Raw genomic sequence first — 22,220 nt, forward strand, 5'->3', positions numbered from 1 at the left:
TGCTCACTTTACGAACTACACAAAGAGCACGCTTTAGAGAACACATTTGTGTCCTGGACGCCTTATGCGGGCCCCAGTTGCCCAGGAAGCTGACCTTGGGACCCCTTCTCCATCAGTCTTTCCCGCTAGACCACCCCGGATGCTAGTGGCCCAGGGGAGCCCGCCTTTCTCCTTCCATAGTCTCTCTTTGCAGCACAGGACAATGAGGCGAATGCGGGAGAACTCCGTTCCCATTCATTCCGGGAGCAGTGCCTAGTCAACCAGCCCGGCGGTCTCAGACCAGTCGCAGCCACTCAGGTGTTGAGTAGGGAGTCTGTGTCCCTTCTCACCGGCCGGACGCTCCACTCTCGCAACCCACTGTACTCCTGGATCTCAAGGTCCCACTAAGCTAGAAAGCAGGTGACCCCTGGAGTCAGAGGAAACCAGAGCGGAGAGCTCCAGGGAGCAGCCAGCGTCCTCAGGGGGCGGCTTCCGCTGGCGTCCCTACAGAGCGGTGCGGCCCGCGGCAGGTCTGCGCTGCGCCAGGGTGCGTGTGCCCACCCACAGCCCCGAGCACCGCGCTTTGTCCGCGGTACCAGCACGCTCCCGCTCGCCAGCGGGCGGGTCATTGGTGCTCCCGCCGCAGGGCTCACCTCTCTGCTGGCTCCGCACGGTGACCCAGAGCACCGAAGCCAGGAGCACCAGGAGCACAGCTCCCGTGCCGCTGCCGCGCATGTCGCCTTCGCCGCCGCTCCCTGCGCTCCAAGGGAAGGTCTCCACCGCGCTCGCTCACAGGCACTGCGCGAGTGTGCTCTTCCCAGCTCGACCCTGGCCTGGTGCGCAGGCCCTTCGGACACACCCCCGCCGGCCTGCCCCGCCCCTGTCCTACCCGGGACCTCCCCCAGAGGCGCCCGCTGCGCCCAGGTCTGTCCTCCAGGGGGAGCCCCGCCCTGCCCGAGTTCTTTCTAGGGGTCCCTCCTCAAGGGGGCCTCTCCTGCCTGGTGGAGGTGATGGGGTGCCTCTCGGGTGGTACTCTGACCCAGCACTCCAGTCGGGATGAGCAGCTGCACATTCAGTGTCCGATAGGGAGGAAGGTGGAGAGACAGGGGCCAGGAAAAAGTGAATTTCTGTTAAGCCTGGCCCTGGAGGGTGGATTCCAAGAAAGCATTTGCCCTGTTGACCCTTTTCTGCCAGTTGGAGCTGTGCAGTCTTGGCCAGTCCCCTCGGTCACAGAAATATTGGCAGGGCACAGTCCATTCTTGCGGGACCCTATACCCTGCCTGTGCCTGATCTGAACACTCTCAAAATTAGTTGTGTTTTAATTTTGTTTGTTTGTTTGCCAGCCACCTTCAGAAAATGAGTAACAAATTTCTAACTTGTTTGCCTAGGAAACGCACAGACGGTTGCTGGGACTAAAGTATAAGGGAAGTCTCCAAGTCTCAGTGTTGAATTTTGGAGCGCTAGTTTTAAACCTAAGAAAGTTTTAGTTCAGTTTCCTCGCAAGAGAATTCATAATGCATTTACACACTATACACAAACATGATATTGTCCCCCATAATGCCCCGTGCTATTTTCTCTTTCATAGGAAGAGGTAATTTTTATCCAGTTTGTCTAAATCAGTTTAAAAACTCTACCAACTCTGGTTTCTCTAAGCACAGGTCCTTAATCATGTGATGAGTACATTTTAATGAGAATAGTTATTATTTGTTAACAAGAAGTACAAAGCAAACCTGTAGCATTTGGCCATTGAAAAGGTACACTGGGGGCTGCGGAGAGGGTCCCTGGCTGAGGGCACTTGATGCTCTTGCAGGGATCAGGGCTCAATTTGGGCTCACAAGCTTCTGTAACTGCAGTTCCAGGGACACAACGCCCTCTCCTGACCTCTGCAGGCACTGAGCAGGCATGCGCTGGGTAATTAGCGCAGGCTAAATTATCATGGGAGGGGAGCAGGCTGTACCGTAGCTCAGCAATGCTGTTCAACACAACACTTAAGGTTAAACCCAGATGTTCTTACTACTTAAATATTAAATTGAATACTTCACTGGCAAGTAAGTTATGGGGTAAAATAAGCATTAAAAATACTCAAGCATTAAACGTTTAGCACATCACAACTGTCTTTGCATTGAAATAACTGCCTGCTTATGTGTTAGATACACACATGGAACATCCTAAAAACCATTCATGTCTGTGATTTTTCTTTAAGAGGGGCAGTTAGAGGCGCTCCTGTGAGAGACCAAGAAGTAAGTCCCGGCCTGTCCTACCTGCTTGTGTTTTAGTCTGGGACTAGAGCTCAGATCTGATTTCTCACCCAGTTTCCTGTATGTCACGACACTCCTAAATGTAAGAGGACCTGAAGTCCAGAAAGCTCCCCAAATACAGCCTGCAGGTCAGTCAGTCACACCTGGTGCTGGAGCTACAGACAGGGCCCAGGTTTGTGACATCAAGGGAAAGAACAGTCATCACCTCCAGGGATCAGATCCGAAGCCTCAGGAGTCACAGGTCTCGATTTACAATCACGGCTCAAAATTAAGCAAGAGTGTTTCAGCAAAAGACAATTTCACAACAGCGCACAGATAAAATGGAATGGGTCAAAATATCTTCACCCCAATTGTTTTATGAATGTCCACAGCACAGAGTTTTCCACTCCTCACTACACTTGGAAAATACCTAAATTGCCTCCAGTCCTGGGTGAAAAATGAGTTTAATAAAATGTCTGACTTTTCTGAGCGCCTACAAACTCCACCTGCTTGGACCAGACATTAGCCCTGTCCCCTTTTCCACCCTGCACAGTGACAGAACACTCCTGTAGGACAGAGATGTGAGAGGAGCCATCTTGTGCCTGGACTGTAAAGTCACTCCAGTAGTGCACTGTCAGAGGCTGTTTGCAAGGCCTCTCACCTCTACACCGCGTCATAACTAGAGTGGCCAGGCTCTCCCTATGCAGTTAGCAAGAGTAATGCTGTTGTCTACCAGATGATCCGTCATACAGTTAAAAGCACAGATGACTGGGCTTAACTGAATGATGAGGTAGCTTCTGTGAAAATCATTTTCCAAAGGTGGGAAGAAAAACAAGCTGAGCCTTTACCTGGGTCTCAGCCCCGACGACTCAGGCGCACGTCTTCCTGCCTCGCTCAGAACTGCTTCCCTTTAATTACATTTCCATTTACAGATTTATTCCTTGCCGCTATTTAAAAAGCTTCTTTGTATCTAGATATTCAGATAATACCCACAACTTTTCTTTGCCTCAGAAGTTGGAGTTTTGGGGTTTTATTTTGTTTTGTTTTGAGGGTTTGATTTGTTTGTTTTGTTGTTCTTTGCTTTCTTACTTTCTCTTTTCCTTCTTTTCTTTTTCTTTTTTTTTTCTCTATTTCTGAGACTAGGGTTTTGCTAGGGAGCCCTCACCACCACGTAACCCAGGCTTGCCCCAAAGTGAACTCACAAAACTCATTTTGCTCCAGCATCCATGTGCTGGAGATATATCACAGCACTCCGCATGCTGGGGTTATATCACTGCACCCTACTTGGTGGGGTTACATCACTGTACCCCAGCTCTGCCCACTGAATTCTATCTTAATTTTGCTTCACTCCCAAAACAACTTTTACACTTTAAAATTCAATCAAAGTAAGCACAAACAGGAGGTCAGAAGGTTCTCCCACCCTGCCTAGCCCAGGACTGCCTTATCTGAGGATGCTTCCCCGAAATCCATTTAGACCTTGTCTTGACAATAACTCTTAGAGAATGCGTTCTGAGATATAGCAGAGCCTCTCTATTGTCCTGGGCATTAGTGGGACAATCTACCACACACCCATATTCTCCATTGTCCTGGATTTCTATAGAGTGGCCTAACCACACCCACATACTTTTTGATAATTGCCTCTCCTTTCTTGGAGCTGAGGCTACCAGAAGAATACTCAATTTGCACAACCTAGCCCTACCCATCCTCCTCCCATCCTGGCCCCCTTTGTGGCTTGACCTGTAGATCACCCAGACTTTCCTTTAAGATGATTACACTTAGGGTTGTCTTGGTCTCTTCTGTTTCCTCAACTAGCTGTTTTTGGCATCTCTTGAAACAGAGCCCTAATACACTTTAGAAAAAAATTTATCTTTCTTCCATTTACCTCCATAGGGGATGGCATGGGTCATCTGCTTTCTTATGGTTTGTAAAGGGATTTGAAAAGATTTTTTATCAAATATCTTAGTTCCTAGAGTATAGTATACAAAATATATTTAAGCAGAAATAAACATGAATTTTAAATGAGAAAAAACATAGTAGAAAGTGACATACACACACACAATCACACACTGCTTGTGACAAACAACAGCCTGTATATTTGCTTGACAGATATTACAAAAAAGTATGTAAGTTGTGGCCTCGCTTGGTATATGTGGACAAAAGTAAGATCAATGGAGTGAGGCAGAGAGGCCCCATACAGAGAGAGGGGAGAGGAAGAAGAGGAGACCTTGTAGAGTGTAAAATTCTAGCACAGTGCCTGGCATACAGCAAGCCTCTCTAGTTGGATCTCAGAATCAGAATCACTTGGATTAGAAAGCAATGTGGAAGACAGAAGGCCAGGGATGCCAGGTGTAATGTAATGTAACGGGCAGGCTTGCATCCCGCTGCTCTTAAAGAAAGCAGGAAACATGTAGAGACAAAGCACTATCAGTGTGGTGATATGATGTGGTCCCCCAGAAGTCAGAAGGATGAGGCAAGGAGATCAAACACAAGGCCAACATCTACACAGCAAAGACTCTGTCTCAAGAAAGCAAGACAGTCCCTATTTTCTTCCTTATTTGTTTGAGTGAAGCCTTGAGACCCAGAGGAGAGACAGGAGAAAGGAGGAAGATCCCTCTCTGGAAGCTAAGTATGGAAGGGTGTGACCACAAGATAGCAACCAGCTGTATCAGGAAAAAAAAAGCAGAAAGTTTACAAAAAAAATTGGCAGGGAATTGGTCATTAGGAAACACGGTTTGTGTTTTTTCTTTTATAGAGGAAAAGGAAGCCAAATTGATGGGGTTCAAGACAGCTGTTCATAGGGACATGTAAACAGCATTTGTCCCCTGGACTCCGCAGGAGATCTCTGCCTGCTGAGTGTCTGGAACAATAAAACCCTTCAACGGGAATATCAAAGCTTGCGATCGCAGCAGCAGACTGGAAATGGGATGCCTGGGTACCAAGTATCTGGAGTGTCAGGGTGTTTGCCTAGGCTCATCCTGGCATACCATTGTGTCATTACTATCTGCTGCTTGGTTGGAAGACATCCTGCTCCTACCTGATAAAGACAAACATTCTAGAAGGTTTGGTCCTCTGAGAGCCTTTTATCCAGAAGCCATCAAAAATCCAGCTGAGAGTCCAGGGACTTACAACCCCGTAGTGGTCCAGTTTCACTGTGTAGACCATGCTGACTTTGAACTCACAGAGATCCACCTGCCTCTGCCTCCAGAGTGCTAGGACTAAAGGTGTATGACACGTTGTTCACTTTTACACTTGTAGAACTCAGCAGGGAACAAACCTGCCATGAAGCCTGGCAGCCTGAGTTCTAACCCTGAGCCCCACAGGGCAAAAGGAGAGCTCTCCCCAGAGCAGCCCTCTGGCCTCCGCATGAGCACTCCACAACATGAGTAAAACGTTAAACTTAACTGTTATCTCTTCCCGAGAACAACGGCCACGCGCTGTTTCTAACCACAGGGAAAATGACACAGCTACCAGCTCCTGAATCATAAAACAATATTCTGCAATCTATTCTTTTGTTGTTGTTGTTGTTGTTGTTCTGATAATTCACAGAAATGAAAGATATCTACAAAAAGAACTTTAGGTCAAGGAAGGCAATGAAGACAAACTCCTCTTAAATATCTATCTAACCCACCTGGACAGACAGCACCAAGTTGCCGATGCGGATAGAGAACCACTTAGACTGCTTCCCTTCCCACCCGTGGTCCTGTCTGCGGCCCTTTAGACCGTACCACGCTACCTGTTCTAAACTATCCACATCCCCCCTGGACGACCACACCCTTTCTCTGCTTAACTGCCTTTCATATCCATGAGCTCTACTCTTCCTTTCCTGGCCTATGAGTCCTACTCATCCTTGAAGCCCAAACCAAACATCTTCTCCTCTAGACAGCCTTCTGGTTCTTCTGGAATGCCAGCTACTTGCTCCTCTGGGGTCAGCAACACACTTTGAAATGCGAGCTCTGCTGCAAGTGTCCTGCTGCTTTTATTGCTGTAGTTTTCTTGTTACCCAAGAAACTCAGCTTCTTCTACTTCATCTTTTTCCTCCTTTGCTGCCTTCCTATCAGCCTGAAAGCTGATATTTGCTGAAATAAAAATAACGTTCATTGTTGCAGATGTGTCTTTGCTATCCTGGGCTATGCTAAACATATTACATAAACTATCTCCAAGTGCTGTCAAAGCCCCAAGATTAAGCTGGATGTAGTGGCATGGGTATGCCTAGAATCCCAGCCCTCCTGAGGTTGAGGAAAAGGAAATAAAAGTTTGAGGCCAGCCTGGACTCCATAGTGAGTTCCTGGATAGCCTTGGCTACATATTGGGATCTTAACTACAAATGATAGATAGATAGATGCATACATACATACAAACAAACAAATACAAAAATATTCCTAAAGCGACAGACATCAATGTAACCTGTGAAGTTATAGCATTCTGAATTACAATTGTTTTTAACTTCATAAAACAGGCCAAGTCTTTCTGAGAAACAGTAGAGGAGCAGGGAGGAGGGGCTCATCAAGTCCACAAGAACCTGGGGCTTAGGGCTTAGAGAGCAAACAGGAACCAAGGCAGTGACAAGCGTGTGGCTGAAGAATTCTCAGCCAAGGTCATCCATCAAAGCCGGCTGGCTAAAGCAGTCAGCCGCAGTGGGAGCTGTCTGCCCATCTTGTATTTGTCGCATCTTTGTTTCAGTAACTCAAGGTTCACCACCTGAAGAACCAGGCACAGGTGGGCTGGCCTCACACTCTGAGCCCAAGGCAGTGACAGGAAATGCATCAAAACCCTTTTGTTTTTCTAGTCGGAGCAGGAAGTGACAAATGGAGAGCAGATCCCTAACCGCAGGACAAAATCTGAACACCTGTCTGTGCATCTGTGTATACGTGTGTGGACATGTGTGTGTCACTCACAGTTGTGTGCAGATATGCTTGACCGTGAGTGCACATTTGGAGGTCAGAGGCTGACACTGGATATCTCCTATTTCTCTTCACTGCACCCAGACCTCGGCATTCCAGCTAGCCTGCTTTCTGCCCTTTCACCCACTAAGAAGGCACCGAGAGCCTAACGGTTCCTAGGGATGGGCATACCACCAGTCTTCTCTGGACACGGCTCTCAGGGAAGAAAATGGCAACCATGCATTGTTCCTGATGTGCCCCACGTACTTAAGCTGACCATGCCTGTGCCTGCACTGGAGCTGAGGAGATTCATTCTTCTTGACATTCTGTGAGTTCAGGATAGCAGCTATCCTCTGTGGCACTTGCGATGCATTAGGTCTTGTCAACCGTGTAGAGATGACTTAAAGCATATAAGAAGAGGTGTGTAATTCATACATAAACACTGCAGTGTTTGATCAGAGTGACTTCAAAAATCTTGGATCCTGGTATCCACAGTGACCACAAGAATCCTGAAAGCAGTACACCCATGGATCCTGAGGAAGGACTTGAACTCAGAACAAAACAGCTAAGGTATGGAATAGCTCTAGTGAGGTCAAGAGACCAATCAGTTTAGATTGTGTCAATCTATGGTCAAGACTGTCTGGGACACAGGCTTGCCCTTCCGTGAGGCTGTTCCTGACAGCTGGAGATTTTCCTCTCCACCTGCAGCCCCGGGCTTGAATGAGACGCTATACATTCATGTTATGGCATCAGACTTCTTCCTAGCCCCGAACTAGCAACCGACTGGAGCTGGTGGGGCAGATATGGACTGTGGACGTGAAGGGCAGTGCGGTGCACTGTACAAAGGAGGAGGAGACTGCGAGTGAGACTGACAAGCCACTCTGAAGCTTCACCACCACACGCGTGCCTGCGGGACCCACTTTGAAAAGGACAGCATGTCTGTTCTGTCTCATGATGGGGATCAGGGTATCAGCTTCCCCCGGCCTCTCTTTTCTTCTATCTTCATCTTCTTTTTGTTTCCAAGGATTTATAACTCTCCAATTAACCTCAGCATTTTCATCCTGGCTGCGGTTCTCCTCGTGCTGAGATGGAGCTGAGAGAAAGATCCTCCTGAGCGGAGCGGAGAGAAAGAACCTCCCGAGCGGAGCGGAGAGAAAGACCCTCCCGAGCGGAGCGGAGAGAAAGACCCTCCCGAGCGGAGCGGAGAACGAAGAGGAAGAAGCAGGTGGTGCCACAACATTCCAACCAGCTTCGAAAGAAGGCACAGGGGAGAGGGACTGGGAATTGAGGCCCTGGGCAGAGGCAGTGGGAAATCCTTATTTTCTTTTAAGCATGGAATTGGAAGGGGTGGGTAGGAACAGCTATCTGTCAGTAGTAAACAGAAAGAGAATTAAGAGACAACGAATGGGAGTTGTCACCGCCATGATATTGGTGGCAGGAAGGAGGACTGTGGTGAGTAGCATCTGGAACAGAGGGGAGAGAGAAGGGAGATTTCAGAAGGAAATCATAGGGCACTCACTAATTGGATACAGATGACAAAGGAAACTGGGTGTTGCATTCTTTTCTCCCCGAGACTGCAAACTATTAGGTAGGAAGGTGAGCCAGTGGCACAGGAAGTTCTGAGCACAGCTTGATTGTTGTGGTTTAGATGTTCCCAGATAGTCAGATGGCCGCGTTACAACAGCAGCTGGGGTTCAGGACAGATGGCAGCTGGGCCTTCATTTGTTTGCTTGCTCCCAGAACAGCAGGTAGTAAGAAGCTGCACTGGGAAAGGGGTAGGCTTGAGAATTTTGAAAGACAGTGGAAACCTTCCTTCAAGAGGGGGAGGGTGGGAGGAGGCCCGAGCCCTGTTGGTGAGAGCCGCAGGAAATATGGAATTTGAAGAAAGAGAAAGAACAAAGCTCATCAAAAATGGCGTTCATGGGGCTGGAGAGATGGCTCAGCGGTGAAGAGCACTGACTGCTCTTCTGGCGGTCCTGAGGTCAATTCCTAGCAACCACATGGCAGCTCTCAACCACTCGTAAAGAGACCTGACACCCTCCTCTGGTGCATCTGAAGACAGCCACAGTGTACTTAGATATAAAACTAAATAAATCTTAAAAAACAATGAAAAGAATGGCATTCGTGTCTGGCACGCTGGGCAGGCGGAGGGATGGTAGGTGAGCACGTGTTTGACTGAGAGTGTGCTAGGTTAGACTACTTGGTCTTCAGGGCTACGGGGGAAAGGCAGAAGCCTGGAGAAGTCAGCTTGCTAGAGGTTGTGCAGTTAAAGTACCCAGCAGTGACATATGTCTCCAGTCCCAGCACTCAGGAGATGGGTCGGAAAGATCTAAAGACCAAGGTCAAAATGAACAAGAGAACAAAGCTTCTCTCCAAAAAAACCAATCAACAAACAAAAATTCAATCAACCAATTACAGGTCTCTACTATATCTTAGTGGCTAGAGGGAAAGCCGAGATGAGGTAATTCATAAAGGGGAGGGGTTTGTTCCGGCTCCCAAATCTGATAGAGGGGAAGCTGGTGAACAGGGCGTGGGCCAGAAGCGTTTGTGGCTTCTATTCAGGGCATGAAGCAGAAGTGAGTAGCCATCTGCAAAGCAAACGAAATACGGGGACGCCCTTACTTTATAGCTTGTTTTGAAAAAGAATCTAAAGAGGATCAAAGGCATTAATTCTTTGGACGGACTTAAGCACGCACACCCCTCAGGCCGTACATAGGCTATGCATCTCTCCAGGCGTTTCAGAAGGAACAAGCTATGTTTAAACCCTAGAAGTGAGTTCCTTCGCAATGTTGCAAAGTCACGCCCGAACTTCATGGCTTTAAAGCAACCGTCATTATTTCTCCCCTCTGATGATCACATGTGTGAGCCGGTTGGAGGCCTTTCGTGCACCTTCCCTGGGCTTTCCCATGCCTGTGCACTGAATAGGTGCTTGGAGGAACTGAGGGCATAGGGCTTCAGTGCCAGAGTCTGCTGTAGCCAAATGTTGCCAGTCAATATTAGAATTAGAACAAAATATGTCAAGGAGCAGGAATGGGCACTGATCTATTGCATTTGGTAGAAAGCAGCTGCTATCTGTAGGTCATCTAGACAGTAATGAACAGAGCTGTCAGGCAGCCCATGGGCTCTCCCGCCCCAGCTGGTTGATACCCAGGGAGACACGGCCAGACTGTGTACCTATTAGCACTGTTTCTTCCCAACAAGAAATCAGGCGTGAACTCCCTAAGTAGCTCCATCAAGGAGACCCAGAGGTGTACACCTTGAAACAAAGGCTTGGTTCATTGACTTTATTCATTTGAAAAACAAAACAATGCAAAACAAAACAATGTTCTAAAGGTGGGGAAGGAAGGGCTACAAAGGGCTACAATCTTAGTCAGATACCCCAGGGTCATAATTCTAGATGTTGGGTCTATAAGGAATAATGATACATAATAAACTAGGACACACCCAAAAAAAATGTGAACTGAGTCCCCCAAAGATTTACCGAAACATGGGACAAGACATAGAGTATCTGATACTGAGAAGCAGAAAAATTAAAGACCAGCATTGGAGAGGGTCCGGCATTAGGATGTGCTAGGTCATGTTGCAAAAATGGTGCCCGACTACAGAGGCTTAAAACAATAAAAAGTTGTTTGGATCACTGCCGGCTGGCACTGAGTTCTGTTCACTGCCAGCATGCAGGGGTCCAAGCTGAAGGATGGAGATGCCTACTCCTGCTCCCCTCCCCCCCTTCCCTCTCTCCCCCTCCCCTCCCCCTCCCTTCCCCTCCCCTTCCCTTCCATTCTCTCCCCCTCCTCTCTTCCCCTTTCCTCCGTTCCTCTCCCTCCTCTCTTCCCCCTCCCTCTGTTCCTCCCCCTCCCTCTTCCCCTCCCTTCTCTCCTCCCCCTCCCCCCTTTTCTTTCCACAGTGAATCTCTATCTACTACAGGCTATTTTTGATTTTTCCATCCCTCAGCCCCAGCTTCCCAAGTGTTTTAAAATCACAACACGTTGGCCACAAAACCTAGCTTTGCAGGTTTATTTTTAAAGCACATTTTTTAAATAACTAAGTCAGAAAACTAAGTCAGTCGCATCCCCTCCACTAAAGTTGACATGTATGTTAAATTAGTCACACCTGGTCTTAACATAACATGAGAGCAGACTGTGGTCCTGAGCTCACTCATCCTGGGGAAATGGGGACAGTGCAGACCACAGAGAGATTCTCAAGACTGTGGCCTGGGTGGAAGCACCTGAGAATAAGAACTCAGGCCTAGGATCGAAGCTCTGAGGGGGCGTGTCAGGGTCACACACCTGGATCACACTACCAGCAACTACAAACAGCGTAGGGCTTTCCTGAGTCCTGATTCTCTAACCCCAAGGCCCAGTCTCTGTTCTGGGTTGGAACTCCAGTTCTAGGAGACCTGCCACCTTCTTCTGGCCTCTGAGGACACCCAGCATGATATGTAGACATACACGCAGGCAAAATACATAAAGTAAATATTCATAAAAATGAATACATAACATTCTTATATCTGAGGGGGCGTGTAAGGTCCTAATATAATATTTAGGACTCTGCAGTAGGCTTAGTTTTTGTGTTTCTTGACAGCCACAGACAAGATTTAAAATGTCGAAGGCCATGCATTTTCATTTTCAGTTTAAAAAGTGTGTGTATCCCAGGAGACAAACATTAAGGGTGAATAAACCCAAGAGTGTTATTAATTCACACTCTGAATCATTCACTCTCTGGACAATATTTTAGTTTCTGGTTTCCAAAGTCCAGAATTGTTCAATCAAGTCCTCAGAGTCACCTTCTTTGAGTGAAACTTTCTGTGTTTATTAACCCAGGGAAGAGACAGAGATAATGAGGCCGGACTTGTTTGTTTTCTGATTACTTGCATTCCTGAGGTGTTTAGGGCGGGGGAGGGGGGAGTGCATGGGGGCCTTTGTTCACTTAGCTTATCTTTCTCAGGTGGCAGATGTTTAGAAGGAGCTTATACCATATCTCATGCACTCATGCCCCAATTCTTTCCCAAGAGCCAATAATGAACAAGAGATAGCAGAAGAGAAGTTAATGTGTAGGCCTGTTACTCACTCATACAAAGTAATGGTCCAGAGTGTCTGATACAAACGGAGCGTGGGTATGTGTGGGTCCCCTTTAATGAAAACCATCAGTGCTCCGTGGACTTTCAGTAGGATATTAGAGAAGGTGCAACTAACTTCATGTTGAGCAAAATAAACATTCCAGGGGAAGAGCTCCATATGCCTTCCCTCTCTTAAAGCTAGCCCAGAAGTGTCATCTCTTCAAAGCAGAGGGTCGGACTGCACAGCCAAGGGCGGAAACTAAAACAACCCGTATGGAGGAAGGGGAAGGGAGGTTTAAGGAAGGTCACACACCACATGTTCCAAACAATGTCACGGCATCATCCCATCCCCTTAGGGTGCCTCTCTAATGCTGCAGGAATGGCTTGGTATGCACCATTCGACTACCAGCAAGCTATTTTTCCATTAGTGTCTCATTCTGGATTGGTTATCGAGAATGACCCAATGGTTTATTATTATTCATGAAGATTGGATAACCATAGGATGATTATATGATTAATTTTAATAAGGGAGTTTATATTCTTTGGAGCCCTGTGTATATGCATGGGGCTGACCCAGGAAAGAGAATAATGCTGATGAGAGCTCACCTTCCTTCTTGCCTACGAACCCCCATTTTACTCACATCCAAGGTGGGCAGCTCTGGAGGGAGGTTTAGGCTCTTTGTCATCCCTTGGAGTCATGCAGGGTAGATGGAAATCGGCCAAGTAGCTCTTCCACTGGCCAGCTTAAGAAACTGGCTCCTGACCTGATTCTTTCCCTAACAGAGATGACTAGTGTCTATCTAATGGTATTAGAAAAGCCAGAAATAGGGCTGGAGAGATGGTTCAGTGGTTAGGAACATGACTGCTCTTCTAGAGGTCCTGAGTTCAGTACCTAGCCACCATATGGTGGCTCACAGCTCTCTATAATGGGATCCGATGCACTCTTCTAGTGTGTGTCTGAAGATACAGTGTACTCACATAAATAAAAATAAATAAATCTTTAAAAAAAGAAAAGCCAGAAATGGTGATTGTATGAGGAAATTGATGCATGCAATCCTGACCTCTTTCCTGATGTGACATCTTCCTCGCTCACAAAATGTCTTCCTTCCTTCCTTCCTTCCTTCTTTCCTTCCTTCCTTTCTTCCTTCCTTCCTTCTTTCCTTCCTTCCTTCCTTCCTTCCTTCCTTCCTTCCTTCCTTCCTCCCTCTCTTCCTCCCTCCCTTCCTGCCTGCCTGACTTCTTGCCTTCCTTCTTTCTATTCATCCCATATCTGTCGAAAACACTGCCCTGCTTTTGACATCTAAAGAGGTTCAACCCACTCTGAAGATATTAAAAAGTATTCTGTGTCTATGCTGAACATGTACAAGCATGGCATTGACTGTTGTAAATATTCTAGAGATGGCCAGAGTTTGTGGAGGATGTGTCTAGGCAGACATTAGGCTAGCGTATACATAGGTCACTTCCATGTCTGTAGTTTGATATCTGGGTATATAGCTAAAAAGACACTTGTGATGTAACCATATCTGTTAAAATAATCATATGGATCCTTTTTGTAAAGCCTTCCAATATATGAAACAGACCTTGCATTTCTTGGGGAAGCACCATGAGGTGATAATGAGTTACTGATTCCATGTGGGTTTAATTTCCAGGCATTTAGATAAGGAATTTCGCATCTTTGCTTCTGAGGACTATGAGTTGATAGTATTCTTTGACTTGTCATACAATCATAGTTGTGGTATCAGTATATTACTGGCTTCAAAAAGAAGTTGTAAGAGTTTCTTCTTGTATTTGTAAGGTTGTGTATAGAAAAGATTGTATTGTTTCTCATTTAAATGCCTAGTGCAGTTCATCAGGGAAGTCATGTCAACGTAAGTTTTTCCTATGAGGCCAGGCATGCCTTGTCCGTTTTGGTGGGTTTCCACTTATTTACTGAAGCAGTTCTTTCTCCTCGAGCTCAGAGCTCATCAATTCAGCTAGCTGTCTACCTTGTTATGTGCTGAAAGATGGTTTTCTTGGGAGTAGAATTCCAGGATGTCAGCTGTTTTCTTTCAGGCCTTGGGGGACTCAACTCTATTGTCTTCCAGCTTGAGGGCTTTCAGATGCAGTCTTCCCCAGGTCTTATCATTGCTTCCATGTGGGCTGTAGATCTTGTTCTCCTGTCTGCTCTCACAATCTAATCTTGGTGGTTCTCAGTGCTTTGATGGTGCTGCGACCTAGTGCACTTTTCTCTTATATAACATGTACTGGGTGGTGTTCGCTGTGATGCTTAGGTTTGTTGGCATGGGCGTAGACGGAATTAGGAAAGTCTGGACCATTGTTTCTTTAAACATTTGTAGGCTTTCCTTGTATGTATTCTTCTGGATCTCAACTGCTAATGCAGTACACAGCTTGAAGTTATCCTGCAGGTTACTGTTAAAGGGCCCATGACATAGGATCTTTTGTTCTCTCTCTCTCTCTCTCTCTCTCTCTCTCTCTCTCTCTCTCTCTCTCTCTCTCTCTCTCTCCCTCTCTCTCTCGGGGTTCTGGTAGCTTTGATCACTTTGCCTACATATATGATGAGCTTTTCTTCTCATTATCTAATGCTAATATTCGTCAGTGTAGTCCTGACTTTGATGAATTATTTTTCAATCTCTAGAAACTCTCTTGAGCTTTTCCTCTTCTTCAATCTCTTCCTTCCTTCCTCTCTCTTTCTCTCCCTCCCTCCCTTCCTCTTCCTTCCTTCTTTCCTTCCTTTCTCTCTCTCCCTCCCTCTCTCTCCCTCTTCCTCCCTCTGTCTTCCTTCCTTCCTTCCTTCCTTTCTTTCTTTCTTTCTTTCTTTCTTTCTTTCTTTCTTTCTTTCTTTCTTCCTTCCTTTCTTTCTTTCTTCTTTTCTTCCTTTTTCCCCTTCCTCTCTTTCTTTTGTTAAATCAAATATGTTCTCCTTCTCTAGTTTTTGAGCATACAGATATATTGCAATCCTTCATACTTTGTCACTACTGGATACTTTTCCCTGTCAATCAACTTTACTTTTCTTTTTAGATCGTATTTTCTCACTTCGTCTGTGACTTACAACTAGATGTATTTTACTTGTTTGCATTTTAGATTATCCTTCTGTCTCCTTTCCTTCTCAACTCCTAAATGGCAGTTCCACAGCGGTTAAGGATCAGGGCTATATCTTAAGGACCTGTAAAATAAATAAATAACCCAGTGCAGTTGAGGCAGACTGGTGAACCCTAGCTTCTTGGGAGGTTGAAGCAAGAGATTCTCAAATTCAAGGCTAACTTGGGGAAATTAGTGAGGACTTATCTCAGAAATGCTAAAAAGAAATCTGAGACTATGGCTTAGTATTAGAACACTTGTGTAGTATGAAGCACTGGAGTAAATACCACTAAACAAATAAACAAGCCACTAAATGAGTTGAGTGAGTCCATTTGAGTCTTCAGGAAGATCTGCATGGGTTAAGACATTAGGTGACCTCGGATAATGTGATACCCCTCATGCCTCCTACTGTCTTCTGTAGCAAATTATGTTTTAAAGTATGCATATAAATTAAAAGAGAAAGCAAAAACAATAAAAAAAACCCAGGCATCTTTCCCAATATTTCACTTTCCTATGTTCAGTACTGACATAATAAGGTCCAGCTTCTATATAGGTAAGGATAGGTACTGATCTAGTCACTCAGGTATATGTGTGTGAATATCATGGATATAATTAGGGCATCTGTAATTTTTTCTGTTCTTAGGATTTTATTTATTTATTTATTTATTTACTGAAAAAAGCTATAAAGAGATCCTCATCTCTTAGACGCAAATATAAAGTTTTTTTAATTTCAAAATTCATTACTGCTAAACTATTTTTTTCTAAATCAGGTTATGGACAGGAATAAATTTAATTTACTGAACAAAAAAATCTTGATCCTGGTTTGGAAAAAGAGGATCTAGAGGAAACCCTGAGTCTGTATTTTCTTGTCCCAAGAATCCAGCTCTAACAATAGTCGTTTCTTCTTATTAGGCATGGAACTGGTCAGAACATGTCTACGGATGGCCTTAAATCCTGTGGAAAGTGTGACAGAAGTCTCAAAGTCATGGGTTCAGTGGAATGTTTTCCCTGCAAGCACCGGGCACAGGAGGAGAGTCATTAATAAGGCCGTGACACTCCGGAAGGCTGGAGAAGGTTGGGGTTGAGGGAGACACACAGGAAGCTCAGACATTCAAGCAAGAGGGGATTTCTGAAAAGATGCTGACAGAACACAGGGAGTAAATGGCTGTAAAAACAAACCACCTCTAACCAAAAACCACCTCTAACCAAAAACCACCTCTAACAAAAACAGCTGTTTTTGGCTTTGTCGTTTTGAATTAGGGTCTCATGTAGTTCAGGCTAACTTTGAACTTGGTTTGTAACTGAGGATGGCTTTGAACTTCTAATCCTCTTGACCCTGCCTCCCAAATTCCCTGGTTATGGCTGCCCAGCTTGACAAAGATAATGTAAATGCAAGGGCAGGAACATCTCCTTGTTGCATTTTGGGAGAGAGAAGAAAAAGCATTTGCGAATGTGTGTTTCTCAGGGGTGGTTTCTCATGAGCTGCGTCCTCAAGTGCCAGCCGTCAGGGAACTGTTAGCCTTCGGAACAGGAAGGAAGCTTGAACGCAGGAGTGTTGATCTTGCCTGTATGGTTTGGGGATGCAGATGACTTGGGGAGTATCCACTGCATGCCCCTTACCTCAACCACCTTACACCACTCCATCTTAACTGGACCGTGTGATGTCAAGGGCCAGCTGGGCTGAGTTCTAGAGCATGCTCAGTCATAGCACAGAAATACATCACGATGCACACTTTACAGCCTACAGCGTTCTCGCATGCCCTGCCTCAGGTAAGGCACACCATGAGCCCATCTGGACTAGTATCTTCTTTTTACAGACCAGGCAGCCAAGACCATGGGATCCCAGCAGTCTGCACTCCTCAGGTACGAAGGGTATTGCCTTAGTCATTGGCCTCAGATGGCCACATGGCAAACACCTGAAATTATCAATCTGTAAATATCAGGTCTACATGTGTCCACTTGAATTCACTGCTTGAAGTTTGCAAAGACTGAAAATGTGCCAGCCATGCTGGACTCTTACAAGAAACTCAGGAAGTACTACTCTCTACCTGACTGTATAATATACATTCTTTCTCAGATGTCCAAGCTGCAAGAGCTGACCTCAAAGTAGGAGAGACTGGATTAGAAGATACTGAAGGCTGTGATGGGAAGGTAGAGGAGAGATGGATAATGAGGTAATACTTTCTAGTGTTCTTATAAGCATGGCAATATGGCTATAATTTACAGTAACCTGTTAGATGTTGGGTTAGTTAGGGTTTCCATTGCTGAGAACAGACACCATGACCAAGGCTACTCTTATAAGGGACAACATTTGATTAGGGCTCACTTCCTGGTTCTGAGGTTCAGTCCATCATCATCATGGTGGGAAGCATGGCAGCATCCAGGCAAACTGGAAAAGCTGCTTTCCAGGCAACTAGCAGGAAGGTCTCTCAAAGGCCACCCCCAAAATGACACACTTCCACCAACAAGGCCATACTTCCTCACCGTGCCACTCCTTGAGCCAACCATATTCAAACCACCACAGATGTTTATTTAAGAGTTAGTAGAAACAAGCTTAAAGCCTTCAAACATAAAAACATGGAGATATGGATGTTAATTCCCTTAGCTTAGCATGTCATGTATATAGGTGTTGAACTATCACACAATACCCACAGCTCACTGGCAGAATTCAGATCTGCATGATGCAGGGGAAGGGCCAGGTTCCAGTCTGGATGCTGCCTGAGGATTGTGCTCAGCTTCTAGGAGGGGCCACTCTGTGCTTCCCCTGGGGATGGAGAGAGTCCACTCCATCCTCAACCAGGGACAGTGTGCGTCTCTAGGGATGAAGAGAGTCCACTCCATCCTCAACCAGGGACAGTGTGCTCTCTTTGCTTTATTTCTTCTGATTTCCTACTCCGCTGCCCTCCCAAGGAAGCCTCCTGTGTTCAACGCGTTCACATGATGAAGGAGCCTCTCTTAGTCACAGGGCAGATAATTCACCGTATTCGCTTCGCACACACAGGATGGAGGGTTCCTGTGATACAAGTTTTCAGTTTGAACTTTCTGTCTGCAATCAGCATGTAACAGTCTACATCTTTATAGGATGGACTATGGCCTCCTAACACCTGAATACAAAATGTACCGACTAAATCAGCGTAACTAGCTTCTATCTCCTCTTGATTATTTTTAACATTTATTTTATGTGTGTGAGGACACTGTCTTTTTCTACAGACACCCCAGAAGAGAGCATTGGATCCCATTACAGATGATTGTGAGCCACCATGTGGTTGCTAGGAATTGAACTCAGGACCTCTGGAAGAGCAGTCAGTGCTCTTAACCACTAAGCCATCTCACCGGTCCCCTCTCTGCTTTTTGTTCTAGAGGAGAACAGTTTGTTTTGTTTTGTTTTTCTGGCCTCTTCCGGATCCTACACATACATGATAGTTCAGTGTGAAATATCAGTAAAAACTCTGAATGCTGAATCTCACAGTGGCATGAACTCTGACCATGTGCACATGTGTACACACATACACACACACACACACACACACACAGAGAGAGAGAGAGAGAGAGAGAGAGAGAGAGAGAGAGAGAGAGAAGTCTGGTCACTTTGGAAAGATGGCAATCTGGAGGTCATATCTGCATAACTGTGGATAAGCGCCAGCCAAACTCTCTTTGACACATATGGTATGGGGTGAGCTGCTTAGAACACCATGCTATGATCTGAACATGGATCAAGAAGATGGCTGCTCTGTGATCCATTTACTCACGATTCTGTTAGAGTTGATCTCAGAGGTGTGTAAGGCTGTGCTGACACTCTCTCCACTCTGAAAATGTCCTCAAAGGACACAAGTGCTCTGGCAAGGCCACTGTAGACTTACTGCCCATCACTTGCTTTACATGATAGAGATTTTGTATGTGTGTTTTCATGAGAATGTAACACACACTATCAACAGAAAAGTACTAATGCCATCTAGAACCAAGCATTAAACGGTAACAAGACAGAAGCAGAAGCTTTGAAGTTGTGCCTTTGTTTCCTGACAGCAACTTTCTAGGCTGGGATTGTGGTTACAAGACACATACCTTTATTTATGGAGCAGTTATTATAGAGTGGCAGCAACTCAAATAAATGAAATAGAGCAAGTGATCTACTAATCCCAACTCAAGATGTGTAGCCTGAAGAGCTGAGAGCAGAAGCCTACAGCAGTGCTTGTGACAGAACTATTCACAACAGGCAAAGTGGGAATCAACTCAAATGTTTACTGATGGATACAGACAGACAGCAAACAGACAGACTGACTATAGTTTCATCTGGAACTCACTTCATAGGCAAAGAAGTGTAGCACGGACCTGGCGGAAGCTGTTTGTTGGCTGTTGAGCAGATTTATCCTCACCTAGCTTTCTTACACATTCAGAACCACCTGTTTAGGGAATGGAGCCACTCACAGTGGGCAGGATCTTTATACAGCAGTTAGAAACAAGGAAACCCCAACAAACATACCCACAGGCCAACTGATGTAGCCAACTCGAGAATTGAGATCCTCTTCCTAGATAATTCTAGGTTGTGTCCAACTGATAGTTATCAAAGCACGGTAGCATACAATGGAGTTTGATTAATCCTAAAAAGGAAGGAAGTTATGATGTATGTTATAATATGGGTACAATTTGAAGCTAGTATGGTAAGCAGAATTCTACTTATATGAGGTTCTTGAGTTGTCCAATTTGTAAAGACAGGATCGTGACTACCAAAGCAAGGTGTAGGGAAGCCAGAAGATTGTTTAATAGATCTAGAGGTTCAGTTTGAGATGATAAAACATTCTAGATATGGAAACTGATGGTGGTGTTATGTAAATGTGGATAATGACTCAGTAGGAATCACAAGCCCTGGACTCCTGCTCTGACCATATGCAAACAATGCTCGATTGACTCCATCTACTGAGAGGGAGAATACTTTGCCCTGGCTCACGTTCAAAGAGAACCTTGATTTCAAAGCCCTGGCCAGTCCTTTATGTTCCTAGGAGAGAGGTCTGGGAATCATGTCCCTTTTGTTTTTTGAAACACCATGTGAACTCTTTGACCATAATGTCTCCTCCCTGGAGTAATCTCGATGGGTGAGGTTACAGAAGAGAAAATCAAATTTCCCTGCTCCTGAGAATAGGATTTTTTTAAAGTAGCAATGGTCTAAATCTTGCTCTGTTCAAAGCCTGGAAAGATAAAGTTTTGGAAAGCTAGGACCAGGCAGAAGAGCAAGGAAAGGAGAAAGGGCCCTGAGAGGGGGGAATGGCAGCAGGCTAAGTGTTAAGTTGATGCGGTATTGGATGGGTGTCTCTTTGTAATTAAAAATGGAGAATGGTTTCAACAGCAGTGTTTTAAACTTTCAGATACAGTTCTTCTGAAGTTGCATTTTTCCTCAGGCCAGACTTATTCCAGGGAATGGTACAGAGAAAGACATGGTATCTTAGGTGACAAGAATGGTGACAGAGGAGGGTGGCATTCTGGAGTCATCTGATCCTAGAGTCACTGAGGAATCCGGAGTGAAGTTTTCTGAGCAGGAGGTGCACACATGGCCTTAACTGATGACAGGGTTTGGGCATCCTGTGCGTGATTAATAGATAGACAAGGATTAGTTAATTTAATTTGCTCTTTAAGGAGCAAATGATTTTAAAGGAAAGAGAACTAGAATAGATCAATGTGACAGAAAATCAATGAAATACATCAAAAGCATTTCCCTCTTTATTGCTAGAGTCAACACCTACCCTATCTGAATGCCTCGTACTCTTTGTGTAGATGCCTCAACTTCCAGCGTTAGGGTTCTGTCCTTACTTTGTTCAGCATTATATCCAGTGATATAAAACTCCACTGTGCCTAATAGAAAACCCTAGATAATCATGACACAGACACAAACACACACAGACACACACACAGAGGAGAGAGAGAGAGAGAGAGAGAGAGAGAGAGAGAGAGAGAGAGAGAGAAAGTGCTTTAATGTACAAACTTCTCGAGGCAGCTGGTCCAGAACAGATGTGAAGTGCCAGGAGATCTCTAACAGCTTTTGATGGTTCTAACTTTCTACTGTATAATTTCCATCCTGAAACTTCCCTTTTATTTTTGTGTGTATCTATAGACACATGTGTGTATATGTATGTATTTATGTGTGTATTTACATGTGTGTGCATGTGTGTATACACGTGTGTATGTACACACATGTGTTGAGTGTGGTTGTGTGTATGCATACACATGTCTGTGTGTATTTATATCTGTGCGTATGCATGTGGAAGCCAAAGGTTAAGACCAGCTGAGCTTCTGTAAGGTGCAGTCCATCTTACTTTTTGAGGTGGGAGCCTCTTCTTAGCCTATTTGCCACCTATTTGACAAGGTCAGCTAGCAAGCAAACCTTAGGGATTTCCACAGATCTCTCCTTCTCCGATGCTAGGCTCGTAAGCGCATTTGGCTATTTACACGGGTTATGGGGATCAAACTTGGGTGCTCATGCTTGTGTGACAATTATATTGGTCACTGAGCCATCTCTCAGTACTTAAAGCTTCATTAGAGTTTACCCCTTAGCTTGCAATAGTTACTTTTAACTGTCAACTTGATTGACACAACCTTACATCATCTGGGAAGAGAGGCTTTATGAGAAGTTACCTAGATTGGTTGGCCTGTGGGCAAGCCTATGGGAGATGGTCTTGACTGTTGATATAGGAAGACACAGGACACTGTGGGCAGAACCATTCCCTAGGTGGAGGGTCCTGAATTACGTAACAGTGAAGAAAGCAGGAAGCAGACTGGTGGCATGTGTGCTTTTGTCTCTCTGCTCATGACTTGGATGCAGTGTTTTCAGCTCCTGTTTTCCCTGGATGATAGGCTGTGATGTAGGATTGTATACTAAATAGACCCCTCCCCCCTCAGTTACCATCCCCTGTATGCTTCATTGTACCAAGAGAAATGGAATTAGGACAAGACTCTGTGAAACCCGCAGGAGATTCAACAATCATCTCTGCACCCCCAGCT

At 45.4% G+C, this 22,220-nt stretch overlaps 1 protein-coding gene across 1 annotated transcript in view; it reads right to left on the reverse strand.

Moving 5' to 3' along the window:
- Lama1 (laminin subunit alpha 1) overlaps window positions 1-766 on the reverse strand; it is a 134,513-nt gene extending 133,747 nt beyond the window's left edge. The window contains exon 1 of the mRNA XM_052193520.1: window positions 633-766. Coding sequence (XP_052049480.1) covers window positions 633-714 — 82 coding nt within the window. The 5' untranslated portion in view covers window positions 715-766. The remainder of the gene's footprint in view (window positions 1-632) is intronic.
- Window positions 767-22,220: the final 21,454 nt, after the last annotated feature.

The sequence above is a fragment of the Apodemus sylvaticus genome, chromosome 9 (genome assembly GCF_947179515.1).
Source record: "Apodemus sylvaticus chromosome 9, mApoSyl1.1, whole genome shotgun sequence".
NCBI lineage: Eukaryota > Metazoa > Chordata > Mammalia > Rodentia > Muridae > Apodemus > Apodemus sylvaticus.